At 51.0% G+C, this 21,981-nt stretch overlaps 1 protein-coding gene across 1 annotated transcript in view; it reads left to right on the top strand.

The window, feature by feature from the left end:
* LOC142557158 (uncharacterized) overlaps positions 1-21,981 on the top strand; it is a 108,911-nt gene that overhangs the window by 46,048 nt on the left and 40,882 nt on the right. Inside the window, exon 2 of the mRNA XM_075668816.1 lies at positions 6,679-7,192. Coding sequence (XP_075524931.1) covers positions 6,782-7,192 — 411 coding nt within the window. The 5' untranslated portion in view covers positions 6,679-6,781. The remainder of the gene's footprint in view (positions 1-6,678; positions 7,193-21,981) is intronic.

Here is a 21,981-nt window from a genome sequence, read left to right as displayed (position 1 = left end):
ATTGTATGAAGTATGCCGAAGTTAAAGGTTGCCGAAGTCTGTTGCTTTCGTGAATGAGCGTTATTGCTTTCCGATTTCATTAAAATTTACTGGCTCATATGTTTATTGTTTCTTCGTTTCATGCTTTTTCTTTCTTTCTTTCCAATTCGTTTCAATTTATCGTTATTTCATCGTTCGCCCTAACCATCCGGAGTAGCATGTAAGGCATTTAGCTAGGCCAAACATCTATACCCCTCAATAAAGCCTTTCTCTTTCTCTCTAAAGTTTGAGTTTCGTGATTGGAGACCGAACGCAGAAAGTCGTGGAAGTACTGACCGTCGAGCACTTCATTGGGAAAAAAAAAAAAAGTTGCACAAAGTCGAGCCAACGACGTTGTTATAGGGATGTTACATTGAATATTTCCTATGTGGGACCACAAGTACGTTAATACCAATCCGACTTATGTAAGTAACTGTGATCGCCGACCGAGTGAGAAGTTCCATCTCGAAAGTGCATCAACATGTCGTAGCAATCCTGTGCTGAAGCCCCGCATTTGCGTACTTATCGAGGGTACAGGCAAACGGACGAACCGCTCGCAGCCAATAGACCGCAGTTCCGGAAGTACGTGTGGCCTAATTTCAGGGCACGTGGAGCGAATTAAACGCCAGGCGAATGAACAACTTTGTAACCTAGCCTGCACACATGCCGCCTGCTGCTCCACGCACATCGAAGTCTCGCAGCTGTTGAACGAAACGGCAACACGGCTTCCGGGTGCCCGGTCTAGCGATTCGACTGTCACAAGCAGGGACCGTTTATAAACAAGTACTTCTGGAGTGGAGATGGTCTGAAAGTGAAGCCGCAGCACCGCCATCTTACCAGGGGAACTGAAAAAAAAACGCCACCATGTATAGCGAAGAATGAATAGGAAGTTCCTCGCTTTGACTTTCGGCGGGTTTGAGATGGCTAATTTCACCTTCTAGGTACTTCTAAGTTCTAGGTACGTGTACCCTTGTGTGTGCTGGTTTTATGGTGAAACTTGGTCGCATTGACAAATGGTATGAGAGGTCACGATATCACTGCTCGTCAAAAGTAACATTTTAAACCTCCTCGATTACAACGAAGCACACTTTAGCACAATCGGAGCATGTCTCGCAACGTATCGGTAAACGGCACCTTGGAACGTTGGCTTTTACATATATACAGGGTGTCGCAAACTATCGTGCACCAAGGTTTAAATATGCAAATGCAACGTAGCTGGACAGAACCAAGGTAAAGTTATCTGCCGTTGATTGGAGGTACTCATATTGTTGTTGTCTTTTTCAATTCGACTAACTATACAATCATCCTTAATTAATTAACTTCTCACATCTTATAATTAGACGAAAAGTGCCACTGAGAAATTGAAACATGAAAAACTCCCGATACAGCTTTCTGTTGCTCAGTACGTGCTACGTAAAATTGTTTCTCCGAGCGTGAAAGGAGCCCGCGAATACACGCAAAGTTTCTCGAGCGGTCAGTCGCGCGACGCCCCCTATGTTTTGAAATAGAATGTGGCTACACGCAGAGCGAGACGAATGAACCCATGATCCGAATAGGTTTTCAGGCGAAGAAGTTAACTGCTTCTTTTGACCACCCGAATATTGGCCGCCTCAGGGGGTACGCATACGTGCCACAGCATTTTAAGATCGTCATCATCGTCATGTAATTCTTAATGTTACGTAGAAGTCCACTACGTGAAAATAACGCCGACTGGAGGCATCGTTGCTTTTGTCATGTCCACTTGGTCTGGCATAGCCAATGAACGTGCTCTGACAGTGATACGCTCGCGAGGGGTCGATAGGCAATCGGGGCGAAGTGTTATTGACGATCGTATAAAGCGAACAACCGCACGAAGCCAACTAACAAAGTGAGAGTTTGCGGTGGCTAACACTTTCATGACCATATGTTATAAATATGCACGCTTATAAGTACCCTGTATACACAGTGGAGTGAGAGCAACCGCCCTAGCTCAGTCATAGGGGAGTACCGCACGCGTCATGCTTAGATTGCGGGTGCAGCTCATACCGCCGTCAATGTTACCCTCTTCTTCAGCTTGCATCTCATTTTTTTTTTCATATCAAGTATATGAAGTGTATGGCAAATTTTGTCCCCATGTACAATTCAATCACACAGTTGCATAAAGCGAACGGTTACCTCCCCCTATGTGGTTTGCTAGGTGTGGCATACGCAAATTTCGAGCCCTGCCGGCTTCCCCAGTTCTTACACTCCCTCGTATAAAGCAGTCCTGGGCTGTTGTTTTTTTCTTAATTGCTGCGGGACGGCTTTTGCGTCGGCGTATACCGTAGTGGTGTGTGCCTGTGTGTCGACACCCTCATTGTGTTCGTCGGCGTGATGCCCCCCCCCCCCCCTTCCGCCGAGGGGGGCGGGGAGCTCTGGAGGCGAGCGGCCACCGCTGAGACTCGGGCGACCTTGGCGCCGCTTTGGCAGCGCACGCCGGAATGCGTATGCATAAACGGACGCCGCACTGCTGCCCCGCGTACGCGCGTGTACGGGGGCCAAACTTTACGACTTCCTTCTTTCAAGGACCCGATGGTCCCGTCACGCAGTGCGTCACCCTCCTGCACTACTCTGATCCGTCGTTGTGCACGATTAGGTCTTGTTTAATAACGGAGCCGGCACGCGCGGTCTTTCGGGGTTGTATACACACGGAATGGGAAAATTAAAACTGCGTTAATTTGCGGTGCTCGCGTGTAGATTTGTCTTGTGGAATGGCGTTTAATTTCAAGTTGGGCTACTGTGTGTTGGGATAGCCGGCTTCTGATGTTCGCCTATGTATCTTTTTAGTTTTCTCAGTTACCGCAAAACGACAAGAAGACAACAGCCAAGCTGATGCATCATTTAAACGTTAAGTTCAGCGCGAACCACGCGGATTACCTTGCAGACTAAGAATAAGAAACACACCCCGATGAAGTTGCGTGCTATGCAAGGAACATGCATGTTCTGTTACTAACGGGTTGTTGCGCTGACCGTGACTGTTGTGCCGGTAATATCAACAATACAAAAAAAAGAAGAGGAGGAAACGCGTCAACGATTTCACAAAAGTCTCATCGCATGAACGTATATATTCTGTCGGATCACGACCTCGGGATCCACTACGCCGCGGTTTTGCAGATAAGAGGAGAGCCTTAAGTAGACGCCTCATGTACGTTGAATGGAATACAAGAGAAGCACTATATTACTCTAGACTCGTTGATCGCTCTTTCGGAGCCATCTCTGGAGTTCCTTCGGCGAAAAAAGAATGATTTATTAGCCTAAATGACGGAACGAACAACTCGCCTTGAATTTCGCGCGCAATACGCGGCGCTGATGACGTCATGACGGCGCCGCGAACTTTTAAGTGCAACTCCTCCTTTACTTCATTACGGCGCCCCTTTCTTACGGAGCGGAAACCACAAGTACACGTCAGCGTCAGCTCGCGTCTGACAACGCGGTACTGCCCGGTAATTTAGCAGGCGCCTTAAACGTGCAGTGCGGCGTCATGACATCACGTTTTCTGTCGCAGTCGCTTGTGTGCGGTGGAAGAAGCCACGATGGCGCCTTGGTGAAACAAAAGAAACGTCCCAAGTCGAACACCCCGGTAGCATAGAGCTTCATTCATTCTCGACTCGGGGACTTCTATCAGATAGCGTTGACATCTTCGCGGGAGAACGACTGCTGGAACAAGATAAGATAGATGTACGCCACTGGCCCGTCATTGCATGCCTGAGAAAGTCGTATACGCGAAGCGAGAGGAGAGAGAAGCGATGGACAATGACGTTTGCGAGCTAACTGCTCCACCTGTTTGTAGTAGGCGTAGATATATAGGGTTTTCCAGCTAACGTTATAGCCAAGCTAAAAAAACAAAAAAAAAGGAACACGTGCAAGATGCGATTACGGTATTCAGTCGTCAGACCTCTGGCGACTAAACACGTGCCGTAGGTCCTTTCTTATCTCTCACCGTGTCTTCTTTCTTTAATCCTTCTTTTTCTTGTTAATTGAACAGCTTGGCTTACGTTAGCTAGGACACACGGTGTACTCTATCCTGTGCGACATGCGTATGGTGTTCCATGCACACTGCCGTATTTGCACCATACGTGTCCAACTTTGGACTGCGACGCTATGAATCACGGCGGTTATCACCCGCGGCTCCATGATTGGAGTGCACGCCTACACCTGAATTACACAAAACAACGGACAGTATAGAGCAGCAAGCCTTTCGCTGTCACATTTCCAATCTTACTAATGTCCAGGAAGCAATACGCGCAGCTTGCGCTTCTCGAGCATATTTTTTTTTTTTTGTAGCTCCGAAAATACCAACCTCGTTTTGACTTGTTTGTTGACTCACGTAGCAATCATTATGGGTCATTCCCATACAAACAGAAGACAAAAGTCGTTATACGCGAACACATATGCCTTGCTTGCTTGCTTTACTTCGTTTTCCATCGCCGAGTGCGTGTTGGCTCTCGGCGGTGATCTCAGCCTCGGCGCTCGCACACAGCCGTCCATGTGGTGTACACGCACCATCCATTCGTAATCGCATATGGCTCGCGCTCGAATCCGGCCTCACCCCCCTCCCCTGGGGGACGTATGCGTTGACCGCCGCCGCCGCTGTCCTCACAGCACGCGACCAGCGCCAGACGTCGGAGGACGGGTGCCGCATAGCACGCGGCGTGTCGCATGAAAGCGCGCCCATTAATCCTAATTGCCCTCGCCTCGAGTAATGGCGGGCCAATCAGCGGCGGCGGCGCGCGCGCCTACGTGTTCGAAAGCGCGCGCTCTTCGCCGCTAATGAGAGGGCCCCGCGCGCCCGCACTATAAAAGGTGGGGGAGGGGGGGGGGCGAAAGTGGGTGCGCATGCGGAGTCCGTTGACTGTCGTCGCGCCGTGTTGACGAGACGAGCGATGTGCCGCGCTTACCGCATCGGCTCGTCTGATAGCGGCACCGCCAGCCTTTCTTAAGCGAAGAGATGCTGCGATGATGATGATGATGATCATGATGATGATGATGATGATGCAGTTTATATATGCACGGCGAAGGCCTCACAATATGAACTCCAGCTTTTATGGTCCCGATTCAGCCGGTCTCTGTGTGAATCTTCTAATCTCTGCACAATGCCGAATTCTTTTGCCGCGCTCGAATGCGCTTGATTCCCTTCTAGTAGCGCGCACCCATCCTGTTACTGTAGACGCTACGATTTGCCTGTTCTGCCTATTATATAGGAATCTTCACCTATTTTTCTCATATGAACGTATCTTGCATGGGGAGTGGGAGATAAATTACTCTTATGTTGCTATGTTTTATACCCCTAAATACCAGACTGTCGCGACAATATTCCTTAGCGAAATTCTTCGGAACGAAGTTTGGAAGGAAGTCCCCGAACGTTCGCCAGGCAGGTCAAGACAGCGTGAAATGATGATGATGATGATGATGATTATATAAATCTCAGTTTACGCGAGTCAGTATACGCCAACTGCCTTTCGTGATAACAGTAACCTGCCGGCAATAAAAAAATCAATTAAATAAAAAGGGAAGTAAGAGCCTAAAGAGCTTACACACACTCCAGGGACAATGCTCGGGCAAACGCGGTATATCTGCCGGCACGTCGGGCACTCGGCACTTTCGCTCTTAGAGGCGCCGGATGTACGCCCGATGAGCACGAGTCGCAAGGCCGCTCCGTTGCCCCCCCTCCCCCCTCTCCTTCCCTCCCTCCCCCAACGCTTCCTCCAGTTCCTCGTCCATTGCGAGCGCCACAAGACAGCGCGTCGTTCGAAGACGCCGAAATTGCGTCGACGCTTGTTTGCCGCTGCGCTCCCCAGAATGTTACATATGACACGGACCATGAAACCAAAGGAAGTACGCCCAGCGAACCCTGCAAGATGCTTTGCGCAACGAAGAGGCGCAGATTGGAGGGTTGTTTTTCGGAGAGCAAGTGTTCCGAGGATCCTGGTCAAAGGAGTTAAGCCTGCTAACGATGGAGCCGTATGTGCTATAGTTAGGAGTAAATAGGCCAGAAAACCTTTCGCAAGAGCAGTTTCGCCATTTTCCCGGTCGCCTTTGCTGATAATACGCCTGGCGTCACGATTGACTGGGACCCGCTCTTACGAACAGTGCTAGCGTAAAACCTCATTCAATGAACCGCGCTGTTAAAACGTACAAACAAACGAACGAACAAGAAAAAGCAAGTAAACAGCAAGAAATCAATCGCGCAAACGGAAACGGGCTCTACGAAAAGCGACAAGGATTATGTGCAACAGCCTATCTGCGAGACGGATTGCCTGCACTGCCATGTCCTTCGACAGGTTCTTACTTCGCTACCTCTGATTGTGTACTGATGTACTGCACGTGTGTATCATTTGTCGTATTAATGAAAATGAAACGAAATGATTAGACAAGGGCGAAGGGTAGTGTTTGTCCAGTTCATTGGTAGTGCTCGCGCAAACGCGAGCACAACCAGCTACCGTGTCGCTTCTCATGTACCGCTATTGTTTGTTTGCAGTACCCTTTAATAGCGTGGTACCAGCACAATTAGAACAGCAACTACTACTGCTGTTACTGCTACTATACCTTTACTGTCGCGGATGCTATTGCTACTAGATGAAAGCGTTCCGTGCAGTTTATGCGGACCGCATGCTTACCTCTGCCGCCTTCTTTTATGTGCAGGTGATACTGTCACCAGGAACACGGTACAACCCGGAAATCGCCGAGGAAGTTCGCTGACCTCTAGACCCAGTGTCCTCGACAGTAGCCCCAACCTAACACGTCAATGGAGTCCAAAGACAAGAGCTCCCGGTCGGGCTCGCGGGCCAACCTGAACGAGTCGACGCTTCCGCTGCTCGAGGACGTGGGCGGCGGCGACGTCAAGGCGGCCGAAGAGGCCAAGGAGAAGATCGAGCTCGAGCTCAAGGGAGGCGACTCGGGCTCCAAGGGCGAGGACTCGAACGCGGCCACGGCCGAGCCCGGCTCGGACGCCGGCGGCAAGGAGACCGCCGAGTCGGACGCCGAGGGAACGTCCTCCAAGAAGGACAAGAAGGGCAAGGACAAGAAGGCCAAGGAAAAGAAGGAGAAGAAGGAGAAGAAGGCGTCGCACAAGCGTTCGCCGTCGTGCGTCGAGACGCTGACCATCGGTCTCAACCTGCTGGACCGGGACGAGAAGCACGTCAACGACAGCGTGAACGTGAGTGTTTCGTCTGCTCTTTGTCACGGGACTGCTAGCTACGTCATGTCGCGTCACTTATGAAGTTATCCTTTTGTCTCATTTCTTTTTCTAGTCTTAATTCTAATCATCGTCGCGGAAGGCGAGCTTTCTTTTCTTTTTCTTCCTCAGCCGTTGCAGGAAGCGGAAGGACAATCGATGACAATCTGTTTCCTTTTTTTTTTCTTTTTTGGCCGTGCTCAACCATATAACTCCCAGCCTATTAGTATATGACTGAAAGTATCGCGAGACATGCCGGTTACGAGCAATGTCGTTACCGAAGCAGAGAATTCAATTCGAAAGCCATTGGGTGTTTACGGTCACTAAGAAAGCGGGGCATTTCTCTAATTGTCGTTCCAACCTGAACTGTTGTCCCCTTTGTTGTCCCCTTTGTTCATTTGCTCTGCTTTGGTAATCAGTATGCTTCGGCTCGTCTAGATGCAACTTCGCTCCCTATCCGCAAATTCGAGGCAAAATCCCTTATGCTGGTACGATTTCTGCACAATGCCGTCACGTTTTCTGAAACTTCGTATTTATCGAAAATTCTGCACTTAGTGCTCGACAGAGCGCAGTTGCCAGGAGGGTAGGTGGTTCAGAACTTGAGATAGAGGTCGGTGAGTTGGATTCTGGCGACGACGTTAGACGACTGTGACGGGATTGAACAAGCTGCATATTCTTCTGAGCCCATATTTTCACAAAAACGCTTTATTACGTCAGAATTTATAAGGTCAGGCGATGGTTAATCGTGCTGTTTGACATACCAGCGAAGGCGACCGGCGAATAACAAGCAGCTCCTCCAAGCGACAAGCCTGTTCTTTCTGAAGAAAACGCCTTTTTCTTTTTTTTTTTTTGTACACCGGAGCTGTACATGGCCAGGGTACCACAGAATTTTCGTGTCCGCATAAAAACAATTTCATCATCAGTGGTTTGCACTCTCGTAAGCAAGAAAAAAATGCAATGGCTCACAGCCCCGTAAGGCAGAAGCTACAAGGCACTCGGCAAAGTCAAGCAAAGCCAAGTCTTTCTAATCACGCATACAACTTACAGAACAGAATGTCGAAAACTGTCGATCGCCATCATTGGCTCATACCTCCGTAAGCAAGCAGAAATGCAGTGGCTCATAGCCCCGGAAGGTTCATGGCTACTCACTTTGCGTGGGTTGGTTGCGATGGCAGTACCCCTGTAGCCGTTGTCGGTGATTTCAATACGGATGTGTCGGCACCGAGAAGGGAGTGGTCTACGCGTTTCGTGCTGCAGACGTATCGCTTGTGACGTTGTGACGTATCGCTTGGCCCAACCGACCTCGCCCCAGCGGCGTTACGTGCATCGATTTGACATTTATCAACGAGTGTGCTTGCATTTGCGAGCATGCCGCTTTGTGTATGTCATAGCGAACACAAAGCCATTGCGACCGTCGTTACTCAGTGACTGTAAGTGAGCAATATAGTGTTGAGAAATAGTGAGTGATGCAATAAAGTCTTTACAAGTTTTCTTACGACGATCTTTACAGCTCCGCCGGTCATCCACCTTCGCGGGGCGGAATGACCTTGAATTTTTTTATTTGTGCTTTTTCTTGCGTTCTTTTTTCTTCCTTTCCTTGCCCCGTGCGTAAATATTTACGAGACCTTTGTGGCAAGCATGACGTTAAACGCAAACAGCGATCACAGTGGATACGTCTCTCACGACTATAGCCATATATATATATATATATATATATATATATATATATATATATATATATGTGTGTGTGTGTGTGTGTGTGTGTGTGTGTGTTCAGTAGTTTGTTGATGGGCAACGATATAAAAGCACATCTGAGGAGCAGACGTACATAAGCACTGGCTACTGAACATTATATATATATATGCTTATGTACGTCTGCTCCTCAGATGTGCTTTTATATCGTTGCCCGTCAACAAACCGGCTACCTGTACACGTCTCAATTATTCCAGTGTTCGTGCACGAACGCGCACATTTCACGGGCTTGGCGACCTGCCCATAAACCAAGACGTATACATCTTTCTTTTTTTTTTTTTCGTTCACTCGTTGGTCGAGGTCAGGGTAACCGGGTGCGCCGTGCTCTTGCGTGCTATGCACGCATGTTTCTCACGTAATATCGCTCCACTTCGTTCGCCGCCGCCCCGAGAGGCTTTTCGGCGATCCCGCGCGAACAAGGATTTGACCTGGATGCCTCGATCCTCTTCTCTTCTTTACGGCTTTGTTTACGTTCCAAAAAAACTCACGGAGGGCCGGCGAGCAGCGCCTGTCCACTACATATTGGATTGGAAGCAAGGCAAAAAAAAAAAAAAAGAAAGAAAATGTCTCAAGAGACAGGCTTGTTTCTGCGGTGGGCCGCGCCTCCCAGTTCCCCTATATATATACACACACATGCAAGTGACTCGAAGATCACGCGAGAGCGCGTGTGTATGTTGTTATATATGACGCCTGCGGCGACAGGCCTGCTGCTGCCTATGTCCAGATCAGACCAGGATGGCAGGGAGGGGGTGCGGGGTTGGGGGGGGGGGAGGTGCTGGTGTGGCCACACCGCGCGCACAGTGCGTAGTGTCAGCGGAGGCAGGAGGAAAATAGCAGCCCTTTTCGCTCAAACCGGTCACGATTGGGTCGGGCGCCGTGGGCGGATGGAAATACGCAGGGACGACGCCGCGCCGCCGCCGCCAGCGCTCTGGAGAACGACGACGTGGGCCCGGTCGAGCGCGCTTAGGGTTCATCCGCGGCCACTGACGTCGCTCGCCTCTGCGGCTACGGCGGTGCGCGCCAACGTCACCGGAGTGAGGCAACGCGTGGACGTCAAAACCGCGCGGTGGATCGACCACGCGTTGCGTTGAACGGACGGCCGCCGGGAGAGGGCGCGACAGACGTGAGACCCGTTGGCTTTTGTGGGGAAGCTCGAAGGGGCACGACGTCCACGTCGGTGTTCCTCAATGGGAGGCTGGGGTTTGCAGGAGGCGTAGATGTCCGCGTTTCGGAGTTTCTGCGTCGTGTTTGCGCATGCGCTGTCAGTTCTCCCCTTATTTGCTGACTTACCTCCCCGCGATTCGGCGTGTCGGGGTCGTCGTCGGCCGTCTCGCTGAGTTGTCGCTGTTTCGCGGACAGGATCGCTTCGGCGAGGTCTCGCGTGACTCTGCACGGGACGCGTTGGCGTACGTACGACCGACAGCGTTTCTGGCGATATATGCCAAGCACGCGACATTCGCACAGTGTGTATACCAGGCACGCTTTCGGCCGTCTACTTCGACGCGTCCGGTGCCCAGTCTCGCGGAATCTCGTGAAAGCGATAGAATCGCCGAAGCTCGTCGCTCGAGAATACCGCGCTCGAATAAGACTTACCTTTTCCTCGGCGAGATCGGCAACCGCGGCTGGTGACCGTTACAGGGGCCGCGTTCGTGGCCGAAACCCGCGGCGCGATCTGCATGCTTGCTATTTTGTCTGTGCGTTATGTCTTTCTACAGTATCTACGAATACCACTCCCAACTCGCTCACTTATCTGTCACTGTTACTATAGGATGCGCTACGACACCCACTGCAGGCAACTAAAATCCGGTCGAATTAACCAGCGCGACCGGCGGTTCTCGGTGGGGCAGCGCCGTTCCGCGGCTCTTTGTTCAGCACACACCGGGAGAGTCCCTTTATTCTTGGCCGGTCCAGAGCGGTGCGGTAATACGTTAAACAGCCCCAACCAAGTCAGCCAGCAAACATCACGGCCGGCAAACTCTCCAAGTAAAGGAGGCCTGTTTCTCCGAGGCTGGCGCCCACAGTCCATCACAGCGCCGGCACGACTTCGTTACGCCTGCCTTCACAGGACACGGCCGAGCTCGTTGCGTGCGCGTCTCTCTCTCTCTCTCTCTCTCTCTCTCTCTCTCCTCAGCGTCTCGTACCTCCTTGTTGCTCTTATCGAAGCTCCTTGAGAGTCGCTCCTGCGTGAGATATTCGCCTCGTGCCAGAAAAAAGTTTAAAAAAGCAACTAAAAAAGAATAAGAACGAGAAGCACATTGACACCCTCGCGTCCGGGCTAGCCTCACTGCCCTCGCGCAATGTGGTTGGCATCGGCTCGGCTCTCTCTTCAGCTTGTGCGCGTCGCATAAGGAGCAAGCCAGCACGCGACGAGCATATTGAATTCGCCGGCATCGACGCGTTGGCACGGCCGCTAGATAAGGCAAGAAAAGGAGAAGAAATAAAAGGAGAGGAGTTATGGCAGGCGTAGATCTCGTATGCACGAGAACGTGTTCGGACGCAGGGATGTGTGAAACGGACTGCGGGAAGTACAAAAGGGAACGCCGGTAGGAGAGGGGACGCTCGTTGCCCCCCCTCCCGCCCCCCCGCTTTTGTAGACTATATGTGCAGATGCGTAGGCGGTCGTAGGATGGACGGGGAAGAAGGGGCCCTCGTGTGCTCTATCAATCTTTTCGGTCGGCGCGTGTGTTCCGCGGGAGCTTAGCGGCGCATGTAGCAGCCGCGACGTGTCGTGAAAGCTCGGGCTGTGTTGCGTTTGTCGAGATACACTCCTTGAAGGCACACGAGTCGATGCGTGGGACGTCCCAGTCGGGGAGGAAAAAAAAGCGGCTTGAAGTTGACGCCGGAAGGAAGGGGGATGCGAGATAACTCCGAGTTCGGACCGTGACGCGTCGAACACGTGCTTCGGGTGTGACGGTCGGTGCGGCGGTGCCCTGGAAGGATGGGGGTTGGTTTGCTAGTCGGTGACGTCACGGTGTTGCCGCCAGCGGCGCTGAACTTGTCATTGCAAGGAAACGAGCGCCCAGGAGAAACAACCGGCGTCCGGTAGTTACGTTTGAATTATTATTATTATTACTATATTTTTTGACGAACTCTTATTCTTGTCTTCTATCGCTTCATCGGCACTTTGGGTTTGACGCCCGGTAACGTACGCGGTGTCCTAAAGCCGCCCGATGAAAGGATACTTTTCCACTGAATATGTTCTTTTCTTATCACTTATCGCAACAGGCGTCCTGCCAGTCGATGATGAAGTTAAAAAGGAATGGAAAATGAAAAGCACCACTACGTAATGCGGCACCTGCCGAACATTCTCTGGGTGCTGAAGGACATCGTTCAGGCTTATAAAAAACGAAAGCCTATTTCTAACTGTGTCGCACACGAGGTCGCCCAACACATTCTGGACACCGTGGCACGCAGTTGTGCAAGAGGCCAAATCGGCCAAATGCTAGACACAAACGGACAGTGCCCGTGCTTTTCCTATATAAAAGACCCCTTCGGGTGCGCGCAACAATTCATCACCATCGTCTGGACTAACGGTACACATAATCGTCTGTCCCCAATCGTCGATCTGGTTTGTCGCTGGTGTTCTGATCTTGTATGTTTTCGTTGGCCACCAGGACGGCAGCAACCTCCCTTGGCGTCTGCAGGCGCCAACTGTGGCCCCTCCTTTTCTGATCCCCCTATTGACGCCTTTGAACCGCGCACAACGGGGGTCTCTTTGTCGGGGAGCGCAGGGATGGTCTCCCGGCAGCTTCAAAGCAAATTGTCGCTTTTCATTTTTTATCACAGCATATGCACCACATGTTCGTCTTTCTTTCTTTCTTTCTTTCTTTCTTTCTTTCTTTCTTTCTTTCTTTCTTTCTTTTGTTTGGTGGCGTGCTTCTTTTTATTTATTTTTGTTCCTTTTACTTGTCTCGCTACACGGGTAACTTGTTGAGTCGGTCGGGCGCATTATTCGTCTCTGCTGTCCCGTCGGCGCCACCTTCGAGCCTGAACGGGGGCCACTTGGCTGTGCTTCGGCGGCTGTCACGCTCGGTCAACGGCGTCGCTCCACTCTTCCGCCTCGTCTTCGCGACACGTTTTTTCATCGTTACAGTTTTTAGCTGTTCGCAGCTGTCACTTATAGTTCAACCCCGCCCCCACATTCTTTCTCGTCGGGTCGAGTTGGAAAGCTCTTTCTGTATGTGTGTGCTCCGGTGAGCTCCTTACAGGCGTGAACAATTACCCGAACAAGTTAGGGCTAACTACAACGCTTTCTTTCTTCTTTCGCCAGTCACTTCAGTTGGATATCGAGAGTGTACGTTTAGTGCGAGGCCTACACCGTCTCTGGCGACGAGGCGAGTTCTTACCTGACAAAGGCGTTCTACTTCGTCATTTCCTTGTTCGCATTTCATTTTTTCCATGACTGTACATATTCTCTGTTGCTATCGAGAGTACTGTATATATCCGCGTTTCTTTCTTTTGCATCAGTTTATGGGAGGACGCTGAAGCAGAATGCTAAGTACGACAGCAGTAATGGCGTATTGCGCTTCCGCAGGAGCAAGCCACCAATCAAGCGAATAATCTCCGCACACTCGAATCATCGTGAGCGTCATCGTCGTTTATGTCCAGTGCGGGACGAAGGCCTCACCCAGCGATCTTCAATTACCTCCAAAAGTATGTCCTATATGCCTGCAATGACCACAGACTGGCTAAAATGTTCGTCAAGTACGTTAGCCTAAACAACGCTCTTATCATTTCCCGTGACTGAATAATTTATATCTAATGACAAAACTGCTCAGATGGTCTGTGATGATACGTAAAGTTTACCTTATGCCATGCGAGCAAAAGGAAAGTAACAGAGATCGCGATGGAAGTAACCACGACTTTAAACCGGACCGCTTTAAACCGGACCGGACCGCTGAAGTAAACCGGACCGCTGTTTTATAGCCTTAAAGCTGCAGTTATAGCGTGAGAACCGGGACCTCCATGTTCTTCGAAACACCGCTTCTCACGTATAAGCTAACATACTTGCCCGTCCGACGACGTAATAAATCACCCGCTGTACATAAACGAATACATTTAGAAAAACTTGGCCAACGAAATGAGTCCGCTCCCTCCGGGCCTTGTTTCGTCTCCGAAAAATCTGCGCAGACGACAGATGCACCGTCTGCAGCTCGCCAGGTCGTCATATAGTATAAAGCCGCGCACAGTTCTGTTTTCTTTCGTTTTCTTTTTTTTTCCCCATCTGTTTGCGTACGCAAGATCGCCTGCCTCTTCCGCCTGTCAGCGACGCGTTTTATTTCTTGCTGGTCTCTGTCGTCTGGGGAAGTCGAGAACTCCGCCGTCTGGTTGTCGGTTGGTAACTTTGTGTACGTCTGCTCACGCTGATGCGCAGGACGTTTTAAATTTCACGTCGACACCAGGAGTTGTATATATACGGATAGAGAGTGACGCTTTGGCTATTGTTGCTTTATTTTTTTTTTCCTTCTGCTAGCGCCTTATGACACCGTTTTAGAAGCATAGTGCGAAAGCCGTCGTCAGGCTGCAGGCCACATGACACCCGGAACTTTCGGTGGTTCGCATTAGAGTGCGCGTCGTGCACTCTATGAAAGCGAAGAGTACTGTATAGCTTTCTGGTTAGCCTATGAACTTTAGAGGCCTTCGTTGTCTAAGTGAGTAGTCACGTGACGGCTGATCTCACCTACCGCTAGAAGACCGAAGGTAAAGTACAAATGCAACACATACATGATTGATCATAAAATGAGACAGTGAGATAAGGATCGCGCCCGCGTTTTCTATTTTAGCGGAGAGGAGTATCTCAGCAAAGACAGATAGACACAATAAAACGAAGCCATAAAATAAAAAATGAAGTGAAAGTTGTCATGAAACCGGCGCGTATGCAAATAATAATAATGAAAGCATCGGATACTGCCATCAATTCCACTCCCGTTTTCTCTCGCACACCGACTTGCAAGCACGCGTGCACGCTCAAGCGCACTCAAGCGCTCCGAAAATAAATAAATAAACGAAAGTAGACTGGGGAAACCGCAACGCGCTCAGTGGTTAAATCCGCGTATTTGCATCGCGTCATGTTGTATCCATGGCTTGACTTTCCCGCGGTTTCACCGGGTGCTAGCTACACACACTCAAAAGCCTACAGTCAAACACCACAGTCGGCTTTACCGCAGGGCTCGCGTGCAGTGCAAGGCATACACGCAATTTGTTGAATGTGAACCACCTGCGCGTCAGATGCGAGAGTGAGGAGGAAATGGTTGCAGAAAAGGTGGGAGAAAAAGCGGGATTTGCGATTTGGCTTCTTTTGGACAAGTTGAATGAATCCTATATCAAGGACACGTACGTTAACACTTTTGCTAGGCAGGAACATGTTTGTTAGACTTTCTGCGGACACATATTTTTAGCATTTCTCGGCCTTTCGTAAAAAAAAATAAAAAACAGAAGAAAATGAAAAAACGATGTATTCGTTGTGTGCACAGGCCTTTGCAAGCAGGATATGCGACGGGGTAGAACAGTACGATGACAGAATGGCGTGCAGGAACTGCCATCTCATCCGGATAGCGCGGGACGTGACCCCGTGATTGCTGGCATTCGCAAGAAACTGACGAAGCGTCACCTGTGTAACCATGGCAAACGCGTTGTTCCGAGTCGACGAGTGCGTTGCTATGGTAACCGAAGGGTTGAGACTACTACCAAGAATGGAATGGTTCTATTCAAACACAGACGCGGGGGCGTCTGACTGGTAGTCCGCTAGAAAAAAAAAAGTGCGCCGCGACGCCGCCATGGCGCCGAACACCTGCAAGCTCGGCTTGATCCTGGGTCGAGCCCAGCCTAAGCCGAAGCCCAAAGCCGGCAGCGCCGCTGCGGCTGTTCTGTGGAAATGCCGCCGTTGCGGCTGCGCAAACAGACGGGACGTCGACAGATGGACAAAGCGAATTCGCGGTTCAACGCCTCTCCACACGGGGACGCCCCCGCGCGCGCGCAGGCGAACGCAACGGACCGTTGTCGCGGACGCGCCAGGTTTGTCCGGGACGTGCTCTGGTCCCCGCCGGCTGTCGTTCGTTGATTGCGCGCAGGGCGCGCCATAACCACCAAAACGTGACGCGCGCGTCACGCATCTTGAAGAGTGAGCGCGTGCTAACGTGCACGTGCAGCGTCGAAGCGTCGGTAAACGACGTCGCCCGAGCTGGGGACTGCCGACCATCTCGGCTATTACGTTTCCGGATCTTGCGCACGTGGGATGCGACTGTGGAACGCGCAGAAAGCAACGACAGCGCGCACCCCAGCGACGGTTGCCTCTGGATAACACGAACAGATCACAAAGGCTATGCTATTGGGGGCCGCATTGCGCCAGAAAGTGATTGCGGAGCCGGAAACACGTCGTGACCGCCTTGTTTCTTAGACACCGGCTATTGTCAGTTCTTAGAGTTCTTGCGGAACGTGGTGGTATTTGACAGTCTGACACTCTCGAGAAAAGCACCCCTGGGCGTCTTAGACGTTTTAAGAGGCAACGATGCGGAATCATCACAGCAGGCGGTTTCTTTTGCTGTATAGGAAGCAATCAGCAAGACGAAATAGAGATAACTATAGATAAGTCTTGCGGAGATCCTCCAAGCTTGCTCGCTTATCATGTTTGTTTCAGAATTTGCGATCATCCATTGGCTTTGGTCATGTGGATGAAATGGTTAGGTCTCGGGGTGCATTGATTATTGGCATTACGCAATCAAGATCGCTCATGTGTCCTTGCGCGCTAACCCTCAGCAGCTCAATCTTTACTAGGGTGGATTCACGAAAGAAAAACATCTCACCTCATCACACCAGAAAACTACAAAGGTAGTCCGCGCACGCTGTGTTCCCTCGAAAAAACGAACTTCGTTGTTGAGGAGGAATTTGTACTTATTCGGGGACTCAAACCCGCGGGTCTACGACCTCGCGAGGTTCAGCCTAGTGAGCTTGCCGGAAGCCTGTAAAAAACGCCACTCCGCAGTATATCCTACGCGGAGCGTATGCCTCCGCACTGGAGCCTATAAGGTTCAGTGTGGCCCAACACCACATAGCTGCACGTGGCAATTAATCTTTGATTATTTCCTTATTCGCTGGGGGAAAAAAAGTTATCCGGTCTCTCTTCGTTCTGGTAGGAGAGCTTGAAAGGATCAAGAAAGCGATGGCAGCGGCGTAAACATCAGCGCGCATAAGACGGAAGGGCACAACCCCGAGAGCACATAACTCGTCGGGGACGTTCCTTGAGGCTTACTTCGCATACACATAACTTTAGTGGGCGCGAATCGTAAAGACTCCACGTGGGTGTTCTAGGCAGCAGACGGGAATTGCTTGACCACCAGCCATGTTTTTTTTCGTTCTCTGGACCTCGCTTCAGAATTCACGAAGCACAATGACTCTCTTTTGCAGAAAAGCAGTGTGTGTCATCGCAGTACCTATAGGCGGGCTTTGGACGACAGCGAACGTACATCGACTACTCGGTTCTTTTCGAGCGAGGAAGGCTGGCGGTTATTACGAGGCTGTCGCAGAAAAGAAGTACGCAAGGCAAGGCACTCAGCCGGGAACGTTGACCACCGCAGTTGAGGTCAGCGGCCGTCATCGTTGCGCAAGCCGTCGAACCTTTTGTGCGAATCGACCGGTCCCATAACTCTGGCCCTCATCTCTGAGCCCGTTCGAGCGAAATATGAACTGTGGCTGCGACACCCGTCATCCCCTGCACTCGAGGTCCCTAAATAAGGTTCCGCCAATAACGTGCCTCGAGACCCCGCTGCAAACATAAATAGCGAAATAGATGACGGGGAGGGTGGGGCAGGGGGGCACACGTGAACAACGCATGATTTCTCAAAACGCTATGAAAAGATCGCAGCTCAGCAGGAGTCCAGGAGCGGGCGGATACTCCGCTCCGCAAAGTGGTCACGTGTCATTGTTTTTTTTTTCCTTCTTTAATCGTACACACCGTCTTTCGGCATGCCTATCCTCCTGGGTTCATGCATGTGTACACTCTCACGATCCGACGCTGTAGCGCTGAGGTCAGCTGTCTTTCACGGCAGGCAGCATTCCACGCGCCTCTTAGTACGCACGATTTGTCCTGGGAAGAGAGGGTGCACACGTAAACACGGAAACAGTGTTGTCATACGCATCTCATTCCGTCACGAGAGTAATTTAGCGAAACGTGACGTCAGAATTGGAAAAGAAAGAAAAAAGAAAAGAAGAAGAGAGAGAGAGGCCGTAGGATGCAGAGAATGAGGCCGTTAGTGTTTCTTAGTTACGTTCTTTTGTCTTTTTAAATGCCCGTCAGCGTTTAATAAATGGCCGACCAACACTTCTGCCAAAGCACGTACAGCGGAACTTGCTCAACTTCCCGATTAGCTGGGAGCTGACCTGGTCGAATGGTGATTGATCTGGTAGCTGCGGCGTTTTACCTGCAGCGGCTGTATAAAAACAGTCACGCGAACGAGCAAACCCCCAAAGAAGTAACGAAATCAAAGTTGACGACAGACTGAATATCTCCTTTGGGACTGCTTACGAAGGGCCGAATTGACGTGTAGTGTGCGTTCGTAAAAAACAAGTCGCAGTCGCATCTACCAAGAACCTGTAAAGCAGTAAAAACTAGTTAAGAACGAAGCGCTCTGGCATATACGAACTGCTTTGCAGATGCCTTTGCCTTCTCTTCAAAGGTGGCAGCTAACACTTCAAATGGACGCGCACTTTTAATTCGTTAATTAAGCTTTGCGTTCCCGTGGCTTCGCGTGTACGTGCAAACCGCGCGGCCCGGTTTATTGGAATGGGCAACTTCGAGAGGGAGAGAGAGAGAAATTAGAAGGAAAGGAGGCGAGCAGGCGATCTTTCAGGGTCAGTGACTCGCCGTGCTTCTTCTCGGTCGCGGCCAGGAGAGACGGCACTTCCGACACGCGCGCCGCGGGGTGGCCGGCCACGGCGATGCGCCTTGATGCCGAGCGCCGCCGCCTCTTTATGCTTCCAGCGGCGTGGGCTCGGCGTGAGCTCGAATTTGGGCGCACGTGCGTGAGCTCTGATAAAGAGGTAAGAGAAAGAAGAGCGGTGGCGTAAGGAGGAGGGAGGGCTTGGCCCGCGCGACAGCGTGTTGCGGCGTCTTCGCGGACGACCGAACGGGGGAGGATTTCCGGCCCCGCGGAGAAGTGGCATAGAATATGAGCTTGGTATGTACTGCAGTGGTGTCCGTTGACGCAATTCCTTCGCGCGGGCGTGGGGAGGATGGCGATAAGCAAATAGGCGAGGAAAAGAAAGATAAAAAAGAAATAGAAGGCTATCTAGATTTCAACATTGGTGGTCGTGGTGAAAGAGTTTTGCTGGCTGCTTTCTTTCTCTCTCATTTTTCTCCCCTTCCCTTATCGTACGTAGTCTGAGTGAGTGCTTTAGCGCGCGCGTTTGCTCAAGCCTAATCGCTGTATGAAAAAAAAAGTAAAGAAGAAAAATGAAAATGTGGACGCTGCTTTGGTGTAATTAGCGCCCCCCTTAAGATACAAAGGCGATGCACTGTGTTCCACTTGTTCCTGACTGTGGCATGCGTGCTTTTTTGATAGTAAGAACATGTACCACGCCGTACTTTCCACCGGGGGGTGCGAGAATTTACCTTCTCTCCGCACAGCCGCGCAGTGCAAGATGTACCTATTGACCCCGGGCGACGCGACGCGACGTGGCAAATACGCCGGAAATACGCTTCATGTAGTTCACGAGTGATGCGCGCATTGCGCTAAATCCAACGTCGCATGCGCGACCGTCTGCTCCTCGACTTTAAAATGTAACAGCGACCGTTCAAGATGCTTGGCGGTTTGTGCCAAGTGCCATGACTCATAAGCGTACGCTTGTCGCTGGCGACGGGACAAAGAAAACTGACTGAAAGGAATGATAACGCGGAAAACGGGAATTAACTGCCGGAGTGCGGAGCAACCGACGTGGGCCGCGGACTAAAATATGCGGCAATTGTTTTGTTTCCGAAAACGATATGTACCGCCTCTTGACAGTTCTATACCGAAGGCCATTACGTCGTTGTTACCCGGGGTCACTTCAGACAAGAAGAGGGCCAGCCTCGTCTCTGCTCGTCATATGGAGCGCACGTGACCCTGCAGCACCCGCTCGTATATAGCAAGGAAGCGACGCTGCATGGCTAATTTTGGCAATCGCGCGCCCACCCGTGCAAAATGGTGGTGAAAGAATGACCGCGTGCCTTTCCGTATGTGCGCGTTGTAATGGTCGTGTACCGCATTTACGCTCATACAACTCGCAAGGGAAGGGAAAGCGCAGTCGAGGACGGGAGTGAACTAGGCGGTGTGATGAAATTAGGAAATTCTGCAGGCGTACGATGGCGTCAGCTGATGCAAGACATAGGTGCTTGGAGATCGATGGGAGACGCCTTCGTCTGCAATGAACATAAAGCATGATGATGATCATGATTATAGTTATGAATTAGACGCCTCTGGAAAGCTTAATTGCTGAACACGGAGATGAACGCATGGTAAAAATGAGTGACAAGCGCTAAAGAATTCCTGCATTTGGCACGTGTTGTTAATCTCTCTCTCTTCTCATGTCATTTGTGTATTCCGTTTGTACCTTTGAGTTCCTGGGAGTTCAACACCTCCCAGGGAAAGCCAGAGTCGTTGAATGTTTTGAAAATCCATCCAGAGACTCTTCGATCCCAGCACCAGCTGCGGATTCGCTTTTTTTTTTGGGTTACAGCTTCAAAAGTTCAAAGAGCGCTAAAGCGGATAATGGGGTGAGGGAGAGGGAGGCTTAAGTGCTGGTTAACTTACGACTGTTTTTTTTTTTTTCAAATCCGCGCATGGGCCAGGTCACGTTTCACACTCTTGCAAACACGGGAGTTGCATTTGGCCCGCAGAGTGTTTAAAATATGATGATCACGATGGCGATGGCTGTTAAATACTGTGCACGTAGCGGTGAGCTGCCACTTTTGTTTCTGTGTGTGTATATGTGCGTGTGAAGACTTAGCACGCGTATGTCATTCCTTTCACGAATTGTTGCCGCCAAAGGTTGACCCGCGCTCGAGCGCAAATTACTGACGCGAAAATGCGGCCCATGTACGCGCGAGCTCTCTGTCTCATTGTTCCAGCAGGCGCGCGCCAGCGCCACTCAGCGACGAGGCGCGATGCGCACCCAGAGGCGCCTCGCGCCGCCCGCGACGTGACCTGCAGGGAAGACGGCACAGCGCCGGCGGCGAGCTAGATCTCCGTTCCTTCATCGCCGCGTACACCCCTCCTACGAGTGCCCCGCTCTCGTAGTGCGCTCTCTAATGCCAAATTATGACAGGCCTTGATGGAGCGCCCCGTGGCCTTTTCTGCCGATTCGCACGCGCGGCTGTGGGGAGGCCGAAATGGGAGCATGTGCCGGACGACGCCGACGACGCCAGGGCGCGCCCAGTTCGCACGCACGCAATGGGCGCGCGCTCTCTGCAAGACGCGGACGCTTGCTTCGCCGTGTTGTACGAAATGAACGCTACGAACTCTTTTGTCTGCGCGGCTGTATGGAGTGGTTTTGTCCTGTACCACCAAACTCTGCGCGTCTTTCGACACGAATAATGTAATTGCGATGAACAACTGAGGCTGACATGGCGTGTTCCTTTCCTTCTTTTTTCGCGGGTGATTACTTTGGCGCTTCCAGCTTTGTCCTCATCTGTGGTTGGTTATACAGGCTGGACAGTTGGAGGCCGCATATGACGGGTCAAACGTACTGACACGCCAGTCGTTTTGGGGTTCGGATGTCAGATCCGGCTTCCGTGCGTCGAAAACAGCGACTGCTCTGTTTGTGTTGCTCTATGGGGTGTGCATCTGAACGTGGCATGCTAGCTTCTATAAAACGCACTCTTCTATACCACGTGAGCTTTAACATTTTGTCAGGCAACAGGCTTTACGTCGAGATGGGCTATAGATGGTAATTGAACACTCGAACGCTATGTGTGTCCTTCTCGGTAGAATTTTGTGATTTCCAAGGTGCCCGTCAGAAAAACACAATACACCGTTGGATGAGACGGT

The sequence above is a fragment of the Dermacentor variabilis genome, chromosome 9, assembly GCF_050947875.1.
Source record: "Dermacentor variabilis isolate Ectoservices chromosome 9, ASM5094787v1, whole genome shotgun sequence".
In the NCBI taxonomy this organism is placed as follows: Eukaryota; Metazoa; Arthropoda; class Arachnida; order Ixodida; family Ixodidae; genus Dermacentor; species Dermacentor variabilis.
Note: the sequence above shows the minus strand (reverse complement) of the source record. Positions and strands in the feature narration are given on the sequence as shown.